Source organism: Lissotriton helveticus, chromosome 2_1, assembly GCF_964261635.1.
Source record: "Lissotriton helveticus chromosome 2_1, aLisHel1.1, whole genome shotgun sequence".
In the NCBI taxonomy this organism is placed as follows: Eukaryota; Metazoa; Chordata; class Amphibia; order Caudata; family Salamandridae; genus Lissotriton; species Lissotriton helveticus.
The window spans coordinates 1,560,824,549-1,560,849,768 of NC_136059.1; the positions used below are offsets into that span (position 1 = coordinate 1,560,824,549).

General features: G+C 42.6%; 1 protein-coding gene across 5 annotated transcripts in view; it reads left to right on the forward strand.

Moving 5' to 3' along the window:
• The window catches only part of PAX5 (paired box 5), a 562,382-nt gene that overhangs the window by 58,856 nt on the left and 478,306 nt on the right, over positions 1-25,220 (forward strand). For all 5 annotated transcript variants that reach the window (XM_078676527.1, XM_078676528.1, XM_078676529.1 and 2 more), the window contains exon 3: positions 12,542-12,739. In XM_078676527.1, the coding sequence (XP_078532653.1) occupies positions 12,542-12,739 (198 nt within the window). The remainder of the gene's footprint in view (positions 1-12,541; positions 12,740-25,220) is intronic.

Here is a 25,220-nt window from a genome sequence, read left to right on the forward strand (position 1 = left end):
TTCACATACAACCTAAACACAACAATGTAACCGTCCATAGGGCCACTAAATATGGGCTCACAACTAGTGATGGGCCCCAGCGAAAGGACCAAACAAAGCAATAAATAATGCCTTAATTAATTGTGCACACTGTTCCCTCATAGAAACTTGCAATTTTATACATCAATTTCCTAAACGTGCACCACACAGTTCAAAGACTTTTAGCACACAATTGTTTGGTGAAACAAAAACAAAGGTCTACGCGTTTCGAACCACCACATTTTTAGGGTTCTCATCAGGACCAAGAAACAATGTGAAAGAAAAGAAAAAGAAAATAATTTTTTACTTTAAAACCCTGATTGACAAGCGCTAACAACGTCATAAGCCTCCTCTACCTTTCTCTTATCGATTTGGCATATGCCAGAAGGTCGAAATTTCAACACCTGGTGAACTCTTTCATACAACTGGAGAAGGGAGAAACAACATAAAAACAGATCGTATGTCATTACTTGGGGTCAACACCCATGTTTCTCAGCTGACCCTCAGACCAGCCTGAACTTACTCAGTAATCCAATGTCATAGTGTAAAGATGGCTTCTACTGCTGATCGAATGTTCATCGGTGATAAGGACTTTTTGCAGAGTCCCGTACTATGAAAAAGATGCTGTATATTTCAGTAATTGTCATATGAGGAATACTACTTAATATTTCCCGTTTTCTAAGTCATGTTTAATGCACGTACCTCGGGCGCCATGAGACGTTGAATAAATAGCCGCTGATCCTATCACTGCCGGTATATTTACTGCCAGCTAGATGACACTGAAAAGGAAATAGTGGGGCATTAGCGGACTGCGCGTTCGCTAGTTGCACAAATTGATAGTGTTCGCCGCTGACTGCCCGCTTCAGTGCTTACCGAATTCAATGTTGTGACCTTCTCAATGGCTCCGGGTGATTATTTCTCCGAGCGTAAGAGACGATCATCTCTACTGCTCTTTCACCGCATTAGTGGTCGCTCGGCATTCTGGGATTTGTAGTCAAAGTGATGTCCTCCCTACAATCGTGGAAGTACAAAGTGTCCACTTAAATCCCACAGGTTAACAGCAATCATCGATGCAATGCCATGCGCATATCTATTATATTTGTATTAATGCGATGGGGCAATTCCCGATATAACTCCTGCCAGTTCTCACGAGTGAATGATCTTCAGCTTACGTGCATAACCTGAGTTTGCTCAGTTCAAAATGAAAAGGAGGATTTGAAGGGAACGTGATTTACATACAGTGCACCCATATGGTCTCTAACAAGCGGCACATACATGCTCTCCCAGGGGCAATCCATGTTCAACACATGGGGATGGGGACTCAATTTGGAGGCCTTTTATAATTTGTACAATTCTGATAATTCATTTAAACCTGACACAGCCGTGTCAAATTTCACGATAAGCATTGCCTCTCTTTGGGATAATTTTAACTCCAAATCACCTCCTCGAGGGTCTCGTTCGATCTTTGAAATTATTGTCCAGCGTAGCTCACTTTCTGTGTGTGACTTTTTATTCCAGTGGTTGACCAGTGGCGCAGTTTCAACATTTCTCCTTATACGAGCCTTATGTTGTATAATCCACTGACGTGCTTCTTGGTTCGTTTTTCCAATGTACAACATCCTACACAGGCATGTATTCCATAAACGACGTATTTCCTTTTGCAATTTGTAAATGCCTCGTGTTTCTAATGAACTCCATTGTGTGTAAATAGAGCTCCCTCTATTGTTTGATCACAACACAACACACACATGTTGCACACCTATGATGTCCGGTGATGGGTGTCAGTCCCATTAATTCTCTCAGTGAAGGTTTTGGGATCTTTTTAACTTTTGCCCTCTCTATATGGTTTGATACACTCCTTTCTTTTTTTAAAGCAAATAGTGGGCCATTTTCGAACTCTGGAACAAGGTTCTTGATTAAATGTCAGTTTTGATTAATAACTTTTTTGATATTGTTTGAATTTGGGCAAAATGTCATGTCGTTTCTTGGTCCTGATGAGTACCCTGAAAATGTGGTGGTTTGAAACGCGTAGACCTTTGTTTTTGTTTCACCAAACAATTGTGTGCTAAAACTCTTTGAGCTGTGTTGTGCACGTTTAGGAAATTGATGTTTAAAATTGCAAGTTTCTATGAGGGAACAGTGTGCACAATTAATTAAGGCATTAATTATTGCTTTGCTTGGTCCTTTCGCTGGGGCCCATCACTAGTTGTGAGCCCATATTTAGTGGCCCTATGGACGGTTACATTGTTGTGTGTAGGTTGTATGTGAAGGATGAATGAAGTATTGGATTCGAATGTATGAGCTTGGTGATGTGTGTAAGGTAGTGTGATTTTCTGGCAAATTTTTCGTCTGTTTTGTATATATAAGTGTTTGGTTATTATTTGTTGCTGTGTGAATTGTACATAAACTGTCTAAGGTTGACGAAGTATTTTTGTGTTCTTTTACAAATTAAAAAGTTCGAAAGAACAGGTGCTAAGAGAATAAAAGCAAGTGATTAGCTCATGGTCGTATGGATTTCTTGATACTGCACCAGTTTCCAAGTGTTGAGAGTTGTGTATCAGTATTGGCATTTGGTTTGTTTTCCTCTTTGAAAGGGCTCAGCCTTACTGATTTAGAGCCACACCCTTTATTGTTATTTAGATTGTCGGGAGCTATGGCAGCTCACACTTCTGCTTGAGAGGAACATTTATCTAGACTTAGAAGTGCACCAGCTTCCTGGGTCACAGCCTTTCGTTTAAGAGGAGATATTGATCCCACCCACGTGCCGGTGCCCCTGGGACCCTGGAGGTCTAATTCGGATTGACAAAACTGTGTAACTGTTTGCTTATGTTTTAGGTAGTTCCGACAATCTAATCAACGTGGCCCTGGGGGGGTAATGTGTATCGTTGGCTGGTGCAGTTGAGTGACTATGGGGCTGGGTCACGAGGCATAGTCAAAGACCTGTGATAGCCTGACCATTGCAACTGTTAGGGGTAAGCGATATTGGGGAATGTCGTGTTGGAGGAATACCTCTGATTAGGTAACATATGTTCATGCCATTCTGCTGCTAATGGGAAAGTTTGACAATTGCCTGTGACTGTAAAGTGTACATACAATGTGCATCTCATTTTGATTTCAATGTGTGTGTAAGGCAAAGATCAGTGTTTTATATATACGGTGCAGAGTCTTTTTGTGGCTTACGCAGTATGTTGCAAGGGTGATATTGTGCCAATACTTTGCACTTGGGCCTGAGGACAAGCCTGACTGCTCAGTGCCAAGCTACCCAAGGGTGAAGACTGGTTATCGGACACATGTATCGTACTCATTCTAACTAAGACTATCGAGTCTAACTGGCTTTGATGCTTTCTGGCCAGCCAGAAACTGCTGGCTTTAACATACACTTTCTCTTAGTCCTGGTAGAGTGGCAAAGAGCAGACAGGCTACTTAGAGGAACATGTGTTAAGCATTTCACAACACCTGCATTGAGTAATTGACTCGACTTGCGAGAAATCCTACACCAATTTATAAAAATAACTCTGATTTCTATATATTTTTAGACAACAAAATGAAATATATACATTCAGGATAACCGTAGTTATACATTTTAAAGCATTAAATAAATCAATACTTAGCAGTGTAAAAACATTAACGTTGTGGTCAATGGGAAAAACAGATATATGCATTTGGTTACTTAGAGAGTGAGCTCATTGAACACATTCGGTAATAAGGTCTTGTGAGTCCCTAGAGCAGTTCACAACGGTCAAACAGAGCCATTGATCAGGCTTGCAGTCTTTACATGACTACCTCAGCTAAAAAGGGACTTGCGGGTTGAGTTGAGCAACAACCTTTGGAACCTAAGCAAGCAGCTGGCCCTGGACCAGGAGTTGTTACCAGGCAGATCGACTCTAACTCGCTTGGGGGACTGGGGTGCAGAAAAGCTGTTGGCTAATGATGGTGTTGAACTGTTCCGCGGATAGGGGTGCTGGCCGGCGTGCCGAGAGAGGATGAAAACAAATGCAGGATCTTTACTATGGAGCCACTGGGGTGGTTGGTCATTCGTGCAGATGGATTTCTCCTCTTGGAGTGTTGAATAAAGCAAGTGTAAGTTGGACTGACCACCAACAAGCCTTGGTACTTGCAAGCACTGCAGTTGAGGATATTTTCTTCCAGAGGACCAGGGGAACAGTGTGGAAATCTGAGCCTCACTGAGGGACGGGACGACAGTTCTCAGAAGCTGCCTGCCCAGGGACTTTGAGCCACCACGCTGGACGGCTCTGGGGACAGTAGTTCAAGTTCATGTATTTAGAGGTTTGTGCATGCCGACTGCAGGGACTAGTTCCTCTAGCCCAGGAGAGTTCATGGGAAGTCTAGAGTTTCAGAGGGGTTCACCTTCCTTTTGCAACTGGCCTCTTTCCTTGGTTGAGTCGAAGTCCAGTCGGCGCAGGGTGGCTGCTACATGTGCAGAGCTTAGCGCCTGTCTTCGTGGAGGTCTGGCTTGACATGGAAACAGGTCTCGTTTCTGGGGTGCCCCTTAAATCCTGGATTTAGGAAATGTTAGTGGGTGTGAGGACTAGTAGCTAATTGGCACCTAGTCCTGTGGCTACTCCGCCCCAGTTGCGACCATATCCTGATAGGGGTATGTCACTAAAACTTGTCAGAACCTGCTTTTTAGGCTAAATTCAAGATGGCCTAAACCATCCTCGGTCGTAAACCTCAGCTGCAACACCCTAGAGTTGTGGTCAGCCTTGTTGCGGTGCATGCCTTGTGCATAGCTAATGTTGCCTGGGACAGGGGGAGGCTTTGTCCTTGAGTGGGTGACAAGTACCTTTGTCCAACAGCGCCTGTGAAGCCTTTGAGGCTCACCGCCTTGATGGTCCATTCACTAGCCATCCTGTGTTGGTGGAGGTGTCACCTCCTGCACTTACAGGTCTGTGCCTCTGGGTGCGGCACACATGTCCCAGCATGAGGTCAGACTTCTGTCTTGGTGGCAAACCATCGGAAAAGGCCGCCAATGCACTAGAATACTGGATTAACTTGGTGGGCATTATCTAAAGTGCCACCTAGGTATATGCTGGTTAAACCTCAATATCAATATCGCTTCAGGGGTTAAAAAGCACTGTATTTGACACCAAACATGAAGGACATTGATCATTCCATAATGGAGCTGGACATCTGTTGTTGTCCAATGTCCATCCCTTGTTATCCTATGTAGGGTCATACACTTGCGGAAGTATTACGTTTAGGATGCTACCAAAGGACAATTTATGCTTGCACTTATATTTCCACACATATAATATAATGCCCCTTGCCTCCTGGGCGATAGGAGTCCTGTATAAGGGGTAACTGACATATATTAAATGCAGTGAGGTGACCCTGACAAACATGGTGTTTGCAGGGTCACACTCGAGCAGGCAAGCTACTCATGCAGGACTGACATGGCAGACCTGCAGCCTTTGGTTTCACTTTGGTCACTCAGGGTGCCCCTTTTACATCTCTGCCCTGGGTACTACTGGCACCATATACAAGGGCCTTACAGGTGTGTTAAAGTACTTGTCAATTGGGTGTCCTATTTCACAGTTGTTGCTTTTAAAGGAATGAGCACTGACACTGGGGCCTGGTTAACTGGTCCCAGTGCACTTTCTGATCAAAAACCTCAGCATCTGGTAGCTAAAGAGGACAAAAAGTGTGGGGGGGGGGTGCACTGCAGCATAGTTCACTTTCCTACTTTCACACAATGTAAAGAGTAAGAGTATTTTATTTGCACAATTGATTCAAATCATTGCAATTCGTACAAAAACAAGTTAAGAACACTGTCCATGTTCTATTTAAAAAGAGGAATTCATGAGAGCAAAGTGGATCATAGCTGGAAGGGCAAAGATGCTTGGCGGTTGTCTACTGGTAGCACGGAATTGGTCTCAAACATGAATTTTACAAAACGGGCAGCCATCTGAGCTGAGTCGCCCCTCATACACTCCTCTAGAGCTTCTTGGCATGTCCAGACATTCAGGATCCGCCAAATTGGGCGCAGCCAAAACGTTCTGCAGATGCACAGGATGTGGCGCAGCCAAAACGTTCTGCAGATGCACAGGATGTGGATTAAATGTTCTTCCCCGTTGTTACAAAAACGGCACTGTGTGGGCATATCTTCCGTGTACCTCCGGCCCTACTTGTACGCCATCAACGAGATTAGGCCACAACGTAATCTCATTAGGTGGTGTTTCACACGTGGTTTCATGGATGATGACAAGTAGTATGGCAGGGTTTTAAGGGCATAGAGTTTTGCCACCCAACTGCAATGTAAAGTGTTATAATAGTGATTACTATAGTATAAATGTGAGTCTTTTTTTAACATTGTTTTTATTTGTTCATTTTTTTGACTTAAAAATGTTAAAAGAAAGACTCAGAGACATATTGTTTTTATTTTTTGTAATAGAAGCTACATCTTTCTAAGTCTTTTTTAAAACATTTTTTAGCCCACAAAATACATTCATAAAAGCAACCACAACTGAAGAGTATAGAGCTCCAGCTAGGATTGCTTTTTAAAAAGATGGTAAGTTCTCCTGGGGTCATGGTTTTAATGACCAAGGAGACTTACATTTTTTTCTGATTTTGCTGGGGGGCTGCTTTACTTCTGGCAGTTCCCGAAAACATTTCCACTTGTAGGGGCACTACATGCATACAAATATTGCTTATTATAATGCCCTAGGGCATTATGGGGTGTTCCTTCCTAGTATCAGTGAATAATAAATGAGCGGCTCCTGCTGCTAATTTTTATTCACTTTTTTTTATAAGTGATATTGGGTACCCCGGTGCCCACCCAGGACACCCATTACTTATTTTTTGTAATAATGGGAGTGGGGCACGTGGCACCCCTTCTCCGAGCCTCTATGGCCTTTTTTATATTAAGGAGAAAGTACTTTTGGCCCTCCTCCTCGAGCTACTAGTGGCCCCTAAACACCTCATCCCCCGGACCTTGATTTTTAGTGTCGTGATTTTTCACTATTACAATAGAGACGTACAGCAGGATTTCAAATGCAGGCGAAATGCCATTTTGAATCACAACATTGAATAATACAATGTAAAGAAACAAGTGGGGGGGAGGATGGGGAGCAGCCATAAGGGGGAGGGGAGTGGCTAGAGTGACAGTAACGAGCAGCTGGTATCCAATCTTTTGTCCTAAGGTTGTATGCGGGACCTCGGCTGTGAATCGTGGTGCAGTGAGTATTGGCATTTACCCATATTGAAATGTCATCCTAGGAAGCGTGGAGAAGGGAGAGAAAATGGGATATGTGCCTGGGGTTTGCGTTCCGGCAGGTTTAGGGACAAAGGAGGTAGGTTTGAATGGAGGGGGGAGACAGCTATCTGTGACACAAGGTAGGGTGGACCACGAGTCCCAAGCTATGTAAAAGAATGTTGCGGCTGGAAGTGGTGGGGGAGGGAAGGGTTATGGAGTGGGTTTGGGGAGGAAGGGTGGGGGGAAGGGGTCATCCCACAACACTAGTGCGGGGGTGCGCTCGTGTGCAAATGTACGGTGGTGCGAGCTTCCATCAGTGGGAGAGAGATCCATTTGTTTTCGTGGCCGTCCATGAGGAGGAAAGAGAAGGTGATGAGGGGAAGCAGAACAATGCGGAGGGAGGTAATGGGGGTGTAGAGGAGGGGAGGGATATAGAGAGGGGGAGATAGAGGGCAGGTGGGAAGGAGGGGGCAAATAAGAAAAGGAGGGAGAGAAAGAGAGGGGAGGGTGGGGGTGGTCAATGGGGGGCTAGGGCTGGTGTGGAAGCTGGGGGTCAAGCCCAGCGGGGGAGGGAGGGGGTTTGTATCATTGTGACGGGTGATAGGCTGTCCGCTGTGTACAGTGGAGGTTTGAGGGGGGAAAGGGAGGGTGGGCAGTCAGTGTTGATGTGATTAGTTTTATGGGCCATCCTGGTGGAAAGACGCCCATGTCTGGGTAAACACCTCGGTCTGGTCCTGCATGCCATATATGACGTGTTCATAGGACACTGTCTGTATCATTGCCACCATCCAGGGTTCTTGAGAGGGAGGTTTTGGCGAACCAGGACCTTTGTTTTTAATTAAGGGGAGGAGGGGATGTTGCTTCCTGCCCCTAGCCACTAAGGGCCAGGGGATCCCATTCCCAAGGCCCCTTTTTAATTAAGGGGAGGGGGTGTACTGCCCCCTCCCAGAGCCTTTGTGGCCTGAGGTTCCCATCTCCTGGGGCCTCTGTTGGGTTTCCGGATGCCCATGCGGATCCACAAAACACTATGTTGGGGGCCGCAGGGGGAGCTCCCCAGTTAGCACCATACTGGGTGCTGGTGAGAGCTGGCACCTTTCCTTTGATCCTTCCCAGGCAGGAGTAGCATTTTATATCTGCTCCTGCCGGGGGGGAGTACATGGGAGGTTTCTGCCCAGGTGGGGGCTCCCAGGGACACTGTAGGTTATTATGCTCTGGGTCTGATATTGATGCAGTGAGAGGAGCATTTAGCCACCACCCCTTCTATTAGCATTTTGCCCCTGGAAGATGGGGTCCCCAGGGCCCAAAAGAGGCTCATGGGGGGCATGTGTCCCCTCCCCTTCCTTAAAGGCATCGGCCCTGAAGGCGTGGTCCCTGGAGCCCAATGGTGGTGCTGGGAGTGGGGCCACATACTCCCTTTCCTCTTAACAAGTTATAGCCTCGCGGATAAGGAGTCCCTGCGACCCAATAAAGGTTCTTGGTGGGGGACCCTTTAGTTGCAAATTTAGCCCCATGGGATGGGGTCACCGGGGCAAGGACTGTCTCAGGAAGGGGGTGGGGCTCACGCACCCCTCCCTAAATATTTCAAAATAAGACTCCTGGGCCCTGTCCCAACCTGGGGGTCTAATTGTTTTTTAAAGTATTTTATTTAAAACACCTCCATCCCACTGAAGTCCTACAAAACTCCCACAGGAATGTGATTTAAAAAAAGAGAAATTCCTGGGAGTTGGACCTAGGGAGGCAGGGCACCCTGCCCTCTTATATAGTATTTTAAAATAAAACTCAGGACAGGGGACTAAGTCCCCGAGTCCTGTAATGGCTGCCTGCAACATTTTGCAAACCAGAAAACTTGCATGGGAGCGTAACTCCCATTGGAGTGAATTGGCCCAAGGTGATAAAAAAACTGGACCAATGAGAATGCTCTATATTTTAAATTTGTATTTGAGTGACTCTCATGAGAGTCCCATGAACCCAAGCGTTCAGATATACAAATATTTTTGTACCTTAATATCTCAAAAACTACTTCATGGATTTACACCAAATCACAAAAAGCATGCTTTCTGGACCAAGATGTACCTTCCTGCAAAATTTTGTATAATTCCTTTCAGAATTTGTGGTATTGCTTCTTAAATAATTGAAAATGCATGTAGAGTTTGTGGTTTTGGAGTCCCCTTTTTTTTGCCCCACTTGATAGAGCACCCTGAACGTTTTCATGCACAAACTAGGTAAATAAAAGCACTTTTTAAAACGTTTTGTGGCACTTCGGTAAAGGGTGTCTAAGTTATGAGTAATACAAAAAGGCATTTCCTACGGATACACTGACCTCTACACCCACCAATTGGCGACCACCACTGGGTAATATATATATATATAATATTAATCTTTTCAAATTATATTAAATTATTAAAATATATTCAAATTAATTCTGCACATAATTCATAACGTTTAACAAAATTTTTACCTGTAGTTTAACCCCTTCCATGTGCCCGTTGGCCATCACGAGCACTACCTTCGTAGTGCTGCGCACGTCTGTTGGCCGACGTGGCCCCGCCCACCTAATCAAACCGCCGCACCGCGGCGGAATTGCTGCAGCGGTTAAGCAGTTAAAAATAATTTATAAATTAAATTAATATATTTAAATAATTAATTATTTAACACATGTTTAATTTCACGAGTTATTCTGCTCTAATATTTTATTTGATTAGTTCTTGGTTAATAATACATGTATAAACTCAATGTTCCTAATATTTTCTTATAGGGAGATCTTCCCCACAGTGGTGGTGATCTCCACATACATATGCAAATTTAGTAGTAATAACTTTATACTCATAAATCCTGTTCTAGGTGGCCACACCCCGTCTTGATTTTTTGGAAACATGCATAACAAGAGAGGAAATGAAATGGTCAGACTTTTACCGGATTTTGAAACAAGGAATATATTAGCAAATTTCCAGCGCATTATTGTACCTGATTTAAAAGTGGACTATTTGTGGATAAGACATTGTTTTGCTTTAAAAGGGACAGGCAGATCCTTGCTTTCCAAAATAAGGAGCCAGAAATCACTTTTAACAACACACCTGAAGTGGGTGGTTTAAAACAACCAAGAAGAGATTCACAGAATGTCCAATGAAGTTATTTGTGGGCTCGAATTCAGTGGAGGATTAAAAATTCTGGATGAAAAGAATAGTCTGGGTCTGAATTCCTCTGGCAGGAGTATGGCATTACATCTGACCCTCTATCTTTATCTTATCAATAATGTTTGTGGACGTTTTTAAAAAAAACAATCCTGAATTTACTTTTAAAACACTATTTCATTGTACTAACTTTGGACTCTCACTGTACTGAGGATTCAATGTTATTTATAGGAGAATACTAGTGACTGAAAAGACATAAGGAAAAACAAACCTCTGTGTATTTTTGAAATTTTTTGCACTAAGGTAAAATTGCAGGAATAAAGACGGTTCACAACATTTTCCCATATTAATTAGTAGCATCATATTTTGTACACCGATACATCAGAAATTGTTTTATCGCTGAAGTACAAATATTTTCGTAAAAGAGTCGCACTTGTACAATTTGGTCAAATGTTATTTTTTACTGTTACAGGAATACATATTCACACGTTGGCTTGAAATTTAAGAAATTGTTTGCTGAAGTGTGATTGTTTCACAAATGCCAAACCTAAATAGCCGGACTTTGTCTTTAGAACAATTTATATGTGTTTTGCACACAAAATGTACTGCTGCTACTTAAGCTCTCATTTCAAGTAGCATTTCCACATCCCCTGCCAGTGCAATAACTCTTGGGAGATGGCTCCCAGGCAGCCCTAAGTAGGTCTTTGTCTCCTGACATCGTTATTCCTGGTTTTGGGACAGAAGGCATGGTTTCACCATGTGTGGATGCGCACCCAATAAAACCACAACAGGGGCAAGGAATGCAGACAGGCGCACAGCTCAGACTCAGCCTCAGCCTCACCCCTGCAGCACCGAGTGGGGAGCATGCAGTGCTCCACCTGGCCTAACGCTAGGCAGTCAAACACACAAAATCTGATGGTGGGATGCGTGCAATAAGTCTAACCACTGGAAATCGCTTGGGGTAGCAATCCAACTCATCATTCTTTTGCGCACCATCCCACCTTAGTTTAAACTCATCTAGTTCAGGATGGACTGTTCCCATGAGGAGCAGGGTCAAGACTGATTTGCATATGGCTGGGTGTAAAATGAGGTGGCATGGTGAGCAAAAGAGCATTGAGTTGGGATGCTACCTCAGGCGATTGCCAGTGGTTTGACAAATTACAAGCATTCCTTCTATCATTTTTTGTGTGTTTCACTAACCCTAGGCTGTCTGAGTCCAGCCGGTAGCTCTGACCCCTACCCCTCCCCTGCACTCCTAAACCCCAGCAGCCCTGCAGATGGCAGTTTCTGCCTCCTGTGAGAAGGTAGAAAATGTTAGATTTGTTTGCCTATAGTAGGGAAAAACAAAAGAAAATGAAGCCATATTTCCTAGTCTATATTGTTCTTGCCTATTCCATAGGGCAAATGTCAGAACTGCTCTCGCAACTACTGTTGTGTGCACCATTTGGAGCACTGACCTACCACTACTGAATATTGTATACTTCCTTAGCACTGTATTGCAGTGTGCCAGCCATAACAGAATATACAACACAATACAAAGATGCTTCCATTTGTATCATACCATGCCAGAAAAGATACAAATATACCTGTAGTGCCCAATAAATAAATCTATCTTCTGCATAGAAAAGGAATATGGAAAAAAGCTGAAATATGAAAAAGGTGAAGATAGCCACATTGAGTCCCCCATCCTCTCATAATAATATAAATCCCTAGCTTATTAAGGGTCCCTTAATCACCTTTCTGGTCTTGATTTTTGTCTGCTCTCCCTTTGTTATTCTTGGTAAATTTTACTCTTGTGAATAAAATGATGTCATATATGAGTCCAAGGTAGTCTGACTGTTTGAGGGCTTAACTACAGTGGTAATTCCGCCGCTGTGCAGCGGTTTAGCGGAGTGGGCGGGCCGCGTCGGCCAACGTACGTTCGCAGCACTATGGAGGTATTGCTCGCGACGGCCGGTGGTCGACGAACGCATGTAAGGGGTGAAGTTCAAAATCCATATGTGATGCACATCACTAGACACAGGGAACTGAAGCATGTTATTAAACATCTGATGCATCTAGAAAAAGTAATGGTGCTAGAATTCCTAAAGTTGAGAAAGCTTCAGAATTAAAAACACCTGAATCCATCTCTTTTCAGACCACCCCAGTAACCTATGGTCTGTTTTCTATGTTGTTGCAGGTACTATGAGACGGGAAGTATTAAACCAGGAGTAATAGGAGGCTCAAAACCAAAGGTCGCCACACCCAAAGTTGTTGATAAAATTGCAGACTACAAACGCCAAAACCCCACCATGTTTGCCTGGGAGATCCGGGACAGGCTTCTTGCTGAGCGAGTATGTGACAATGACACAGTACCAAGTGTGAGCTCAATAAACAGGTAACAACCCAATTGATGGATGTACTGAACATGATCAATGTGAATTGAAAAGGAAAACAGTCATCAGTTTTGTAAAATGTGAAAATGCACATTCTTTTGTTGATTTTCTTTTAGCTGGTATCAAACTACTGTTCTGAATCCATTGCATTTCTAACTCATGATTTTTTCTGCAAGTTTCAGACTGTCAGTGTGCTTGATTCGAATGACAGTGGTCTTAATTGAGTGCAAATGTCACATTTTGAACTGGTGATAGGTTTAAGGCATGTTTTGTCATAAGGAAATTTTGGGCAACAGTAGCCAAGAATCTTTGGTGTAGCAGATGTGCATTTTCTGTTTTGTTACAATTCCAAATTTTCCCTGACTGCTGGCTTGTCACTTCTTAACTTAATCCTAAATATTAGAACTAAGCTGGGAAGGACACGTTGCATACCTGAAACTGAAATTGTTGCCTCTGAAAGAATGCTTAAAAATGCACTACACTTTCCTCAATTACTGAAGAATTTTGAAGCCTCTTCCCCCCAGGCTTCTGTATTTTGGGTCAAAAGTAACCTACACTTTAGCTTGAAAATTAAGCCTGATTTATATAAAAGTCACTAATCTCTTGATTTTATGCATATGCCTATACATTGCTCGAGATATATTACTTTATATGATTCTCAGAGGTTCAAGTCAGATGTGTGCAGCATTTCATAAGTTCTGTCCAGAAATGTATGTTAGTCACATACATTATTAGCACATCTGTTTTCCGAACTCTAAATGCATGGAGTGTGAGCACAGTAAACATATTTCCAGGTTTAGGGTTGGGAAGTGTGTTTTAAGGTATCAAAATCAAATATTTAGTTCTGCTCAGCTTTCCACAATATATAACATCAGCGTCAACTGGCACAGGTAAATGCGGTGAGGCGAGGGGGGCGGGTGGAAGAATGGAAAGTCGACAGACAACGTAATAGGTATAATTAAATAAATAAATAATACCTTTTTCATCATCCGGTGGCTTCTCCCTGCCGCGCCTTGCCCCGCCTCTGTATAACATGAGGCAACAGTTCATTAAACGAGATTGGTAACATTAACTAACAACATTAATTCCAATAGCACTAAAAGTATACTATTATTGGTATTTAATGTATAATTACTGTAACATTAAACCGTTTTTCCGTAATATCTGGAATCGCTGTAATTAACTGCAATTATATGTAGGCTCCCATTTTGCTTCCATCTGCAGTAAGACTGTATGGTTTATTTTTTTTCTTTAACTAAAGTTCATAACATAGCAATCTTCTCATGTGAAACAAATAGTGCAGGGCTCATATTATGTTGTGAAAATCCTTGCTCGGCACAGTCTCCTTGACCTAATGGTTTTCAAGTGTCAGTTTTGGAATTTAAATGTTTTATTTCTATATCACTGTGGCCCAGTACAGGACTTAAAAATTAAAAAAAAAATGTTAAAAACTGGCTTGAAACCCGATCTAGAAGAGTTCGTCTACTAACTCCATCTATCACCAGCAGTAGGCTGACTTAATCTACCTGCAAGTTACTTAGTGAATCAACCCTCTGTAAAGTGATGCTCCCATTATTGAGGAAATAACTTGTGAGTTATAGGTAGCAGCACAGCCACTCAAAGTTTATTAAAATCAAACAGGTCCAAGTACATTACCTTTAGCTTTTTAAGCAGGAAACGTTTATGAAGTTCCTAAGTTAGGTCCTCCGGGAATGTTCCATCTGCTACTCTTTGGAAGGGGATATCATCCGGCCAGCAAGAAGCTCTTTTTCAGAGTTTTCCCAACCACCATTATTCTCCTCTTGTTGACAAGAATCATATTTCTTTTTTAATAATTCCTGGATCATTTACGAGATGGTTCAAACGCATTTAAACACTTTCACAGATGGCCACTTCACCCACATTGAACCAATTTTTTCTGGCCAGCAGATTTTGACAGAAGCAATGTGATCATGTCTGAGCTCAAAAGCATGGGGTGGTGGGGCACTATTCAGACCCTCTGGAGCCCATTGCCCACTTCCGCCAATCAACTGCAGCAGCCCACAAATTATTCCTTGGTGTATGAGTTTCCCCCTGTGATCAGTCCAATAATGCTATGAAAGCTGCAAAACAACAGTACGTGTGAAGTTTTATCGAACCTTTTTGTTCAGTTTTACTTCACATCAAAAGCATTTAACTGTGTGTGGTTTGCCCTTCCCCACATACCATGTGAAAAGGGAGGAATTGTGTGCACATTGTTGCACTTTTTACAACTTTAACACCAGGACCATCATGGGGCCATTACACAACTTGAGAAAATCGGTGGAGAAACGGCTTTGTGAAATATCTAATGTCGCATGTAGAGTTAAGCACTTTAGCCATGCGTAAAGTAAGATTTACGCATGGGCGAAATCCAGATTTACGCCTGGAAAAATCTTTGAAACTCAAGGCCAAAATGTGTCGCTTCCACCAGTCATTCATGGCTGCCTGTGACCAAGGAAATTTACTTGATTGCGCTGCATTAGAACTCTAGATGTATAGAAGAAAATATTGCTCTCGGGCATTGTACTGTAAAGATAAAGCAAGCGTGGATTTTTCATGAATAGTTTAGGATACTTAAAGATATTAAATAACATATCAGAAAAAATAGTTAATGCCATTTTGTGAAACACGAAATCGGTGGTTACAAATCTATGTAACATGTTTCCATTAACAATACAAAAGTCTCGTTAGTTCGATGATTTATTCAGATTCAAACATGGCTTTGTCTTTGTCCCATTAGAATATCTTTGGCCAAGCACAGCCACGTGCTACTATATTTAGTAGCACATGAAGGAGGAAAAACTTAAATCGTTGTTTTTTTCCCTTTTCAATACACTTCAACAGCAAAAGATATTTTTATATTCTAAATTCGTCAGATGAGTGAGAGCATCCATTCTTGTGGTGCAGTCCTTCATCGGGATTACTTACAGACTCGGATGCTTACACTGCCACACAGAGAGATTATAATTGACATAGTTGTTGTAATTGTAATGATGCTTTTTAACCTGCCCTGAACTCTCTGAAAATTAACATGGGCCTGCAGAAAACGTAGCTAGCAATGACACCTCACAAAAAAGTTTATGAAACTTAGATAAACTTAGGGTTTCTAAATTTTCAACTAGGAAATTATTGATTTGAGTTTATAAGTTTTGTGGGTGTGATTCACAAAAGTGTGTGTGGGTACCTGAAGCAGCAACACAGGAACACTCTTTTACGGAAGAATGTCTGGCTCCCTATGAACAGAAGAGCAAATAGGGCTCAGTTCTTTCTATTTGTACTAATTATATATGAGTATTTCCTGAGTGTTAACAATTTATTTCCATCATTGACGCTTTTTGACGTCAATTTACAAAGGCATGTAAGAGCCCATGAAAGAGTACTATGGGAGTACTGTAATAAAGTTTATTATAAAAGTCATTAAAATCATTACAATCGAAGTGATGTAAAACAAATTATCTAAATAAACTAACATATAAAATGACATGATTTTTTTATGCACAAGTTGCAGGACATTCCTAATGCAATAATGCATACAAGCAAATTAAACAAGAGAATAATACTTTAAAGTAAAATCATTCTACCCTAAATGCAGAGGTTAAGAAGATAAAAATGTGTCTTTACTGTTAAGAACAGATGTTAAAGTTTTCCAAAAATAACTACAGGAGTAGTTCTTCAGTTACTCATAAATGCCTAGGTAATAGGCAACAATACGTGAAAGAAAAAAAAGTACATTGACCGAAACTTGTTTATGGTGCAGTCCCTTTCTACTGTAACGTACCTGTTCAATCATTCAAAGTAAGCTTTATTCGGTTGTTGAGAGAACAAATCATGAAAGCAAAGCACCATGAAATAAAATATCAGTTAAAATCCAAACATCGATTAATAAAGATAAAAATCTACGTACAATATGGGAAGCATAAAAACAGATAAGGATGAGTAGACACAATTAATACAGTAAATTTAAAAACAGGATACCATCTCTGATCTCATGGAATGAGACCTGCTGTCACAGCCACAGGATGTAAGTTTGTGACCCCTATTTCAACTGTGGAGATAGGCTAGCAGGAAGGGCAATATGTCCAGTCAGAAACTAGTTAGCAAAAAGCGATCATACCTACTTTTGACCAAAAAGGAGGTACAGCTCTATGGTTGGCACAGTTTTCAGTATAATATATTCAGTATAAATTGTGGGACACACATGACATCTCAAAATAGAAATGTTCCACTGACTGTAACTTAACCAGTTTAACATATCCCCTAACTTCGGTCCCATAGACAATTTTAGAAATGCGTTTGGTGCTGTAAATCTGTAGTAGGGCCCCGGTCGGACTACTTGCCAGCCTTGAAGCAAATTTAAAAACAGCAGCGTTTGCCCAAATGAAATCCTTCATCTTCCAAATATAAAGAGCTGCCAGCTCATTGCCGAATTAAATAGCAAGCCCAGGTATGAAAGCACCCTAATCTTTGGGAGGGCACAGGTCTCAAGATGAAACTTAGATGATTTTGTGGAGCGAGGATTGCAACCATCACAGATAACTGATAGGTCCAGCTCCTCCATAAAATTAGCAAAGGAGTTCAACAGTGACTGCAAGCCCCTAGCAGTTTTGTCCATGAGAATCACGTCATCTGCATATAATAACACTGGAAAACAATGGGACACCACTTGCGGACAATCTGCTTTTGTGACAGCCAGGGCTTGCTCCAGTTTATTAAAGTACAAGTTCAACAGAAGTGGGGGCCAAAATACAACCATGTCATACTCCTATTTTAATATGTTAACAATGCATGCACTTTAGATCTTTAGAATAGCATACAGTCGCCTTGGTGTCCATGTGAGGATCTCTTAAAAACAAGACGATGTCCCTATCCACCCCCATGGACAGCATAATCTGCCAGAGTTTTGTTCGACTAACCCGATCGAACGCCAATGTGAGGTTCAAGAATGCTAAGTGGATGGAGCCAGAACGCGCAACAGTATGTTTACTAAGGACCATATGCAGGTTTAAACACTGACCTACTGTTGACCTCCAGGAGCGAAAGCCATACTTGACACCAGATAATGTTATTTTCCTCTACCCATACAGAAAGTCTGTGCAGGAGAATGCACCCCACAACCTTTTCTGCCAAATTCAGCAAACAAATGGGCTTATAACAATGAGGGCTGTCCCTGTCCCCTTTTCAAAAAATAGGTACAATAAAAGATGATGTCCATGACTGTGGGGGACCTGCTATCACTGCCGCTTTAATGAGGGTGATCAAAACTGGGCCCAAACTACAAGATCATGTATACAAAGATTAGGAGGGATTATGTCAGAGCCTGGAGCCCTGTTCTTAGTTAGCACCATAATACCCTTCTTGACTTCCTCAAGAGAAAATGTCAAAGTGGCTGTATCTTCCAGCTCTGTCCTGCTGTGTTCGGTAGGAACTGAGTTGTAGGTTTCCTCAAAATAAGCCACCCAATAGTCTTCGGTAACATGTACCTTCAGGGATGCGGCTGCTTCTGGTGCAAGAAAGGGACTGTTATTAATGCCCCAGAACTACACTTCAGGGTACTTGCCTTAATCAAATTAGTCCAAGCCTCCTCCTTTAGGTCATTTTTACGCCTAACCTGTTCCCTTTTATACAGTTTACAACACTTCTTGAAAAAGGCAGAATCCCTGGGCTTAGCACTCAAAGTACTCTTGAGGTTCCTTAATGCCTGAGAGCATACCGTGCCAAATGATCTAGGCAACATGATACATTTCCGGGTTGTGGGTACTTCCAATAAACTAGATTCAACATTGGAAATCACTAAAAAGGCCCCCAAGATATCACAAGGGTTACTATTGGTAGATGAACAAGTATAAAACTCTTTATCACAGTGGGAATAAAAAGACTTATAGAAGTTATCAGGAGTTACCTGAGGCCACCTAAGCCTCTTGCCAATATTTATAGCCTTGGTGATCCCATTAACACCTACCTTTGAGTCTTGGACCAGCTTGAGACCAGCAGAAAGAGACACAGACTGGATTGTGGTCACTAAAGGGGCTCATCGGTATCCCAATCTAAGAGATACAAGGGAAAAATGTGCAGAGACAAAAATAAAATCTATTAAGGACTCGCATGCTCTCCCTGTAAAGGTAGGGTTAATATCTCTTGTGAGCGGGGACATCTGATCGAGTGAGAAAACTAAGTTAAATTAATTAAGGCATTTAAACTTGTACCCTGCTGACAATGTTGCAGGTGCATACAGGGCATAAGAAAGCAGCCTGAGGCGTCAACGCCTCGGGTCCCCACACAAATGAACATTAAAATCACCAGCAACCATAATATTCACCCGAGCCAGTTTGGGACCTTTCAAGTTTCTTAAAAACGAACCCAGAATTTTGAATGTCATAAACCTCTTGAGGAGAAGATTTAGCATTATAGAAGTGCAACAGTAACAACTTGCTTGGGCCAGCAGTAGAAAATAATAAAGCCTGCAAGGTAGGAGCTCCTGCAGATAACATGTCAAACCTCCCTTTGATTGCCAAAAAACCAAAATAATCAGCCCCCCCTGGTCTTCCAGCCCATGATTCAGACGCTGGGAGGAAAAAGGTCTTATAGCCCTCTAGAAAATAACGATTCTCAATTGCTCAATTCTCCTGAAGTCTGAACACTGCAAATCCTCTAATGAAGGTTAAACACTTTTAGTCATTAAACTTGCCCGCAAGACCAGTGATGTTCCTGCTAATGAATTTGCACACCTTGTTGTTAAAGCCCGATAGGACACGGATGCACTGAGTTGTAGAGTCTGTCACCACTCCCACAGATTGATCATCCCTAACCAGTCAATCACAGGCATCCAGACCAGACAAGGGGGCAAATCTGTTTGAAAAATCCATTTCGGGTGAAGCCACATACTGACCATCACTTTCTGGGACTTGACATTTTGTGACTTGCCACTGGTGGGACTGTAAGGTGTGGACCGGTAAGCTATAAAAGATACCCAAGGGGATGGATGGAAGTTGCAGTGCAACGGTTGGGGGTGATGCCTTATAAATTCTAAAATCCTCTCTGCTGCATGAGGCCTATTAATGTATCATTACACAGTTCCCTTCAAGGGTTTTCTGGGCTTTACCTAACCAATTTACTTGGTGTACCATGTTGATAAAGCCTCCAACAAGGTCCCCCAACACTGAGTACAAGCACAACCAATGTGAAACTTTGTTCTTCAATTGACAGAAGCTCTCCGAAATGTCCCCCAGCAGTGGTGGCACAATACCCAAACCTACAACATAAGGCGTGGCTTCAGGGGGTAGGTTAAGAGTTACAGGTTTGGACATGGGGGTGTCAACTCACGCCTGCAGGACAAGTCTTCACAGCCACTGGACGCGGCGGCATGCATTGGGTCTAGGTTCCGAAAGCTGTCCCCTCTGTCCTTTCCTTCCCCTGTTGAAATCGGATGAGTAGTCTTAACCCCTAATTGACGAGTACAAGAACCGACAGGGACTACAATAGCCTGATTCTTCACTGGCTCAAGATCCTTTGCTCCTGCCGTGTTCTGTATAGGCCTCAATGAGGCAACAAGTAGTGACAGGGTTAGGTGTGAGAGCTCCCATAGGTTGCATTATCTAGTTCCATTTGGAAAGTTCCTATTCAATTGCTGCTAGGCAATGACATATAGGCTCCAATTTAGCGTTCAAGGCTCAATTATGGTATCACGGAAGGAGTTCAATAAAGCTTTCATGTTAACCTTCTTCTTCAGGGTGGGGTCAATATCCCTAAGGGACTGATCCGTGTTGACCCTTGGGTGCCTAGATTTTCGGCTGACCTCCAGTCTTTTCCTCTTTCCTACCACTTTAGGGTCCTTTTCTAAATCTTCTAATTCTTCCAGGGCAACAGGACCTGCCAAATTGCTAGGGTCACAGGGCCTTATGGAAGGGGAGGCTTCTAAAACAGCAGATACTGATATGGGACCCTCCCAACCTCTATCCAATGGGGGAAATGGGAGAAGTTATTATAGACTTGTGTACCAGGTCTAAGGCAGCAGGTAAGGACACACCAGGTAGTTCAGGAAGCAAGATAGAAGAAGGGAAAATAGATAGTCTGCGGGTGACCAATTCAATCTATTTTTCCATGATACCCATGGCTCAGCGCAATAAGGCATACAGGGTCGTAACAATATTAATAGGGACCTTAGAAGCACCCACAGGAGTCTTGCATTTCGCCATAGCCGGCCCCCGACTTGACCAACTAAAGTCTAGTTGCCCAGAATTTAGCCCCTGAGCTTTGCTACTAATGAGCCCCCTGCTCCTGAGAGGACAAGATTGAATGAGCATTCCTTTCTCACTCCTCACACAGACAAATGATTGAGAGCGGCAAGGTACCAGGAGTTCGTTATTAGAGGCAAATCACGCTATATGCCAACTTGCAAGAGAGTAGACAAGCAAGTCGAAGCAGCAAGTTCATTAGCAATACAAAGGAGGAAAATACAAGCCTCCTACTGGAGAGAACTCCTGCCGGCAGACTGGAACAGGCTACTAAAGAGTGGAAGCACAGACTCTGCCTGTGCCCTTCAAGCTGGCTCGAAGACACGTCCACTCACTGCCAACCATGTGAGAGAGGAAGAATGGAACAGCTAACGCCAGAGACATGACACCACCCATATGCTGTATGCAGGGCCAAGAGAGGAGCCTTTTCCCTGCACTGATTCACGCTGATGGGCCTACCCTTGACCTGGGCTTCTCCTGGGCACAGTCCCCTCCTGGGCACAGTCCAGGCGCAAAGGGTGCTTCAGTGTGCAGTGCAGGGGAACTAGACACAGCCTCTTCCTCCTCAAAAGGCAGAAGTATTATGGGAAACAGAGCCCCCAGCAAGGCGTACAGGCTGCCAGACGTCCTGAGCCATGGAGGGCGCATTTCAGTGTAACTGATCATGGGCCCCTCCTCCTTCAAGGCAGCAGTATTATGGGACACAACAGCTCAGGCAAGGCTCACAGTCTGCCAGTCCTGTTGAAAAGTATGCCTAGTTTGTTGTTCCTTTTTTAAATTAGACTTTTACATCAAGACAAAATATCCTGGGCCCTGGGCCCACTTGCTCAAACTTGTTAGGTCTGGCAAAGCCAAAGACTGTTAATAATGAACAGCGAGTGGGCTTTGGGTCAGCCCTTTCTGTCGTTTACTTGTGTGGCTCAACGCCTTTCAGCCATTGTCTGAATAAAGTGTGTTTCACATTTGGATCAGCCCATAGGAATATTAGACAGTTTTACATTTACATTTTTGCCATTGACTGGTCAAAAATGAGTCCATCTAACAAATCACACGTTTAACTCTAGCACCGGCTCCTCCACCTTCTCACAAAGGGTGAATGCCCATCCACCCTAGCCAGATGCCCCAACTGCTCCACTAGCATAGTCTTTCTCCTACGAGGAACCAACATTGGCCTGTGGGAGGAATCTCTTCATGCAAGATGGCAGTGGTGTCATGACTTCGACTGTGGCCATGTTACATGTGTTGAGTCCTGTTAAAGGTCAAGGGGGTTCCATCACACTAGATCTGCCTGTGCGTCCTATTCTCTGACACTGTCAAGCATTCCAAAATGCAGGCACATGCTCAGAGGACAGAAGAACATAGTGAGGCAGTATGAGACTCAACATTGAGTGCTAGCACACTTGCTTATCATACTTGCTCAGTGAGAAAGGGCCTTGTGACCTTAAAGATAACTAGACATATGTATCCATGCAGGCTCAGTGTGATATGAGAACTCTGATCTTACCCATTAGTAGACACTTAACAGCACTTTCTTACTGAGATATAGTTTAATACATGGTTTTTAACACATGCCATGAAAATTGGCATAGTAGGATATTGCCAATGTGCATAAACTGGTACTGAAGAGTGCGGGCAATCTTCATATACAGTGCTGTAATTTGCATACGCGTATTGCACAGACACTGCTTCTGTAGATGTTGTCAGTGTGACTGTGTACTTCTACCGCTGCTTTCAGAAGACTCAATACATGCAACAGACTCCTTTGTGTGAGCGTGGGATAGCCCCAGAACCCCTTTCTCTGCAGTGTTGGTTCTGAGATTTGGATACTCAACTTAAAGAGATTGAACACTGTCCCCTGCTGATGACCATCTTCTCGATTGGCCTCTTACCATGAGTGCACGAAGCAGTATATTTCCTGTCAGCAGCAGTGCATGGAATAATTCTGTAAATAGGTGATTTTCTATAGGGCTGTGAGTGGAGTGGGAGCTACCACTGACTGCCTTTGACAATAAATATTGGATAATGACATTTTCATGCATGTGTTTACAACACATGCTTTACATCGCGGGCAATACAACAAATGTGTTGTTACCACGCGTTCCATTACAATGCAAGTTGATACAATCACTTGCGTTGGGGAAGCACTGGAGTTTGGCATGGTATATTTTACTATTCCAACTCCAGTCTGTGAAACCGTAAGGAAAGTGTTGGATTTTAAATCCATCATTGAGTTCCCTAAAGCAAGTCGTTGTAATAACTTGCGTTGTAATGGAACGCGCAGTAGCGACCCATTTGTTGTAGTGCCTGTGTTGTCCTGACAGCGTTGTAAATGCTCTTTCCCATAAATATCATATCGAAGGTAGGGGGAAAGGTGGCAGGTAGGTCGATGATCACTTGACCAGTCGCTGGAGTGCCTTGAGAAATGCTGAATGTGCATAAGCATGGGTCGGATACATCATATGAGCATTGCTCAAAGAATTTAGTGATTGTTGCCTGAATGCGCGCATATGTGTGCCTTTCTAGTCTGTGTGCACAGGGATGCCCAGATGTGCTTTTCTGTTTGTGCATCCAAAAATATCACACACCAATATGTGTCCTTCAAAACAAAGCAGATATTTTGGATCAGTCAATGCATGTTTTATGTCTAAATCAAATTATACTTACCAAAAATTCTACATCACGAAGGGTGGAATGTCTGAGTAATTAATGTTGCCAAAAGTGTCCTTTATGACTACAGAACTCCCGCAGATTAGGAATTGGTGCTATGATTCTGTGACAATCCAGCACCTAGGAAATGTGATTATGGCACTTCCATGCAAATTACGCAATCTTCTCTTTTTTGGGGGAATTGACCAAGACTTGCAAGACATTTTCCGCGCTTATTTGCTCCTCTAAACGTACGCCCAATTGTCGCTGGTTCATGTGCTTCAGAAAATGGACCAAAATCCATGACAAATTCCCCTTTTCCGAGGATGTGCAGAGAAAGAGGTTTCATATGGACAAATTTTCCGTGAGCCTAGAAAGTGAATACAAATTCATGCTTACATTTTGATTCCTATTTTGCTCAATTCTCTTGACCCTACAAATGCAGATTTTCTGCAGTGCAGATATTAGATCCAAAAGTGCACATCAGATCTACATAATACAGAGCATTTCGAGGTTTAACTTCCAAAACTCAGAAGCAACACACATGTGTTACTGGGGTTTTTGTAAAAGGCATTTCCAGTCAAACATTACACTCAATGTCTCAGTGTACACCTATGCACTCCAGAATTTAGCACACCTCAGTGAACCGCGCCTATCATATTCAGTGTTCCAGAAATGGCATTCAGTGTTTTGTGTATTATCATATTATCCTTGTATTACACAACTGTGAGTGATAGCATTACTCACGGGCTTCAACAGAGGCCCTCTACTGCTGCCTTGGTGAATTACTCTATCAGCCAAGGAATCTGTATTCGACAATCAAAGAACATAAAAGCACAGATTTATTCTATCATTGTGATAAGGATGGTTGCAATACAACATTGATCAAGCTGCCACTGAATTAGGTGGGAATGTAGGGCCAAGGTGTCAAATATGAACCATTCTTTAATATCAAGCAATTATTATTAATCACTCAGCTAGTATTTGAAGATAATCTCTCATTTCAGTGATCAAAAGTAAAGGCTTACTAAAGAGACAGTCTTAGGAACCAAATATCACTTTTGTGATGATGTTAGGAACCAAATATGATTAAGAAATTCATTGTAAAATATAGCAAATATATTTCCTTCATAAACTAAAGAGAACATTTTATGAGGTAGTCATAGCCCTTTCTTACACCATGAGTTAAGATTAAAAATTACTCACTGCTGCTATTCACTTTATATATGAGCAGCTGCTGGTGGATATTTGTAGAAGGCATGGCATCTCATGTCACTAGTATGCTAATGACATACAAATGCATGGTTTGCATCACAATAGTCCTGCAAGTTAAAGTTCAATCCACACTAGTCACAGTTAATAAAAAAAAGTTTTCATGTAGTTCTAATATCGTTGAATAGTGAGTGCTCCCTCCCATTAAACATTGATTGCCCTTTGTTGGCAAAGAGGGGTTTTCTTTGCTTGCAAGATTTATTTGAGAATGTAGATTTCATAATACAGTGAGTGCCATGGGGTCATAATGCCCACTTTCTGTGCTTCCTTGGTACTTTTGTATAATAGAAGGGGCTGCAGATGCTGGCACAGC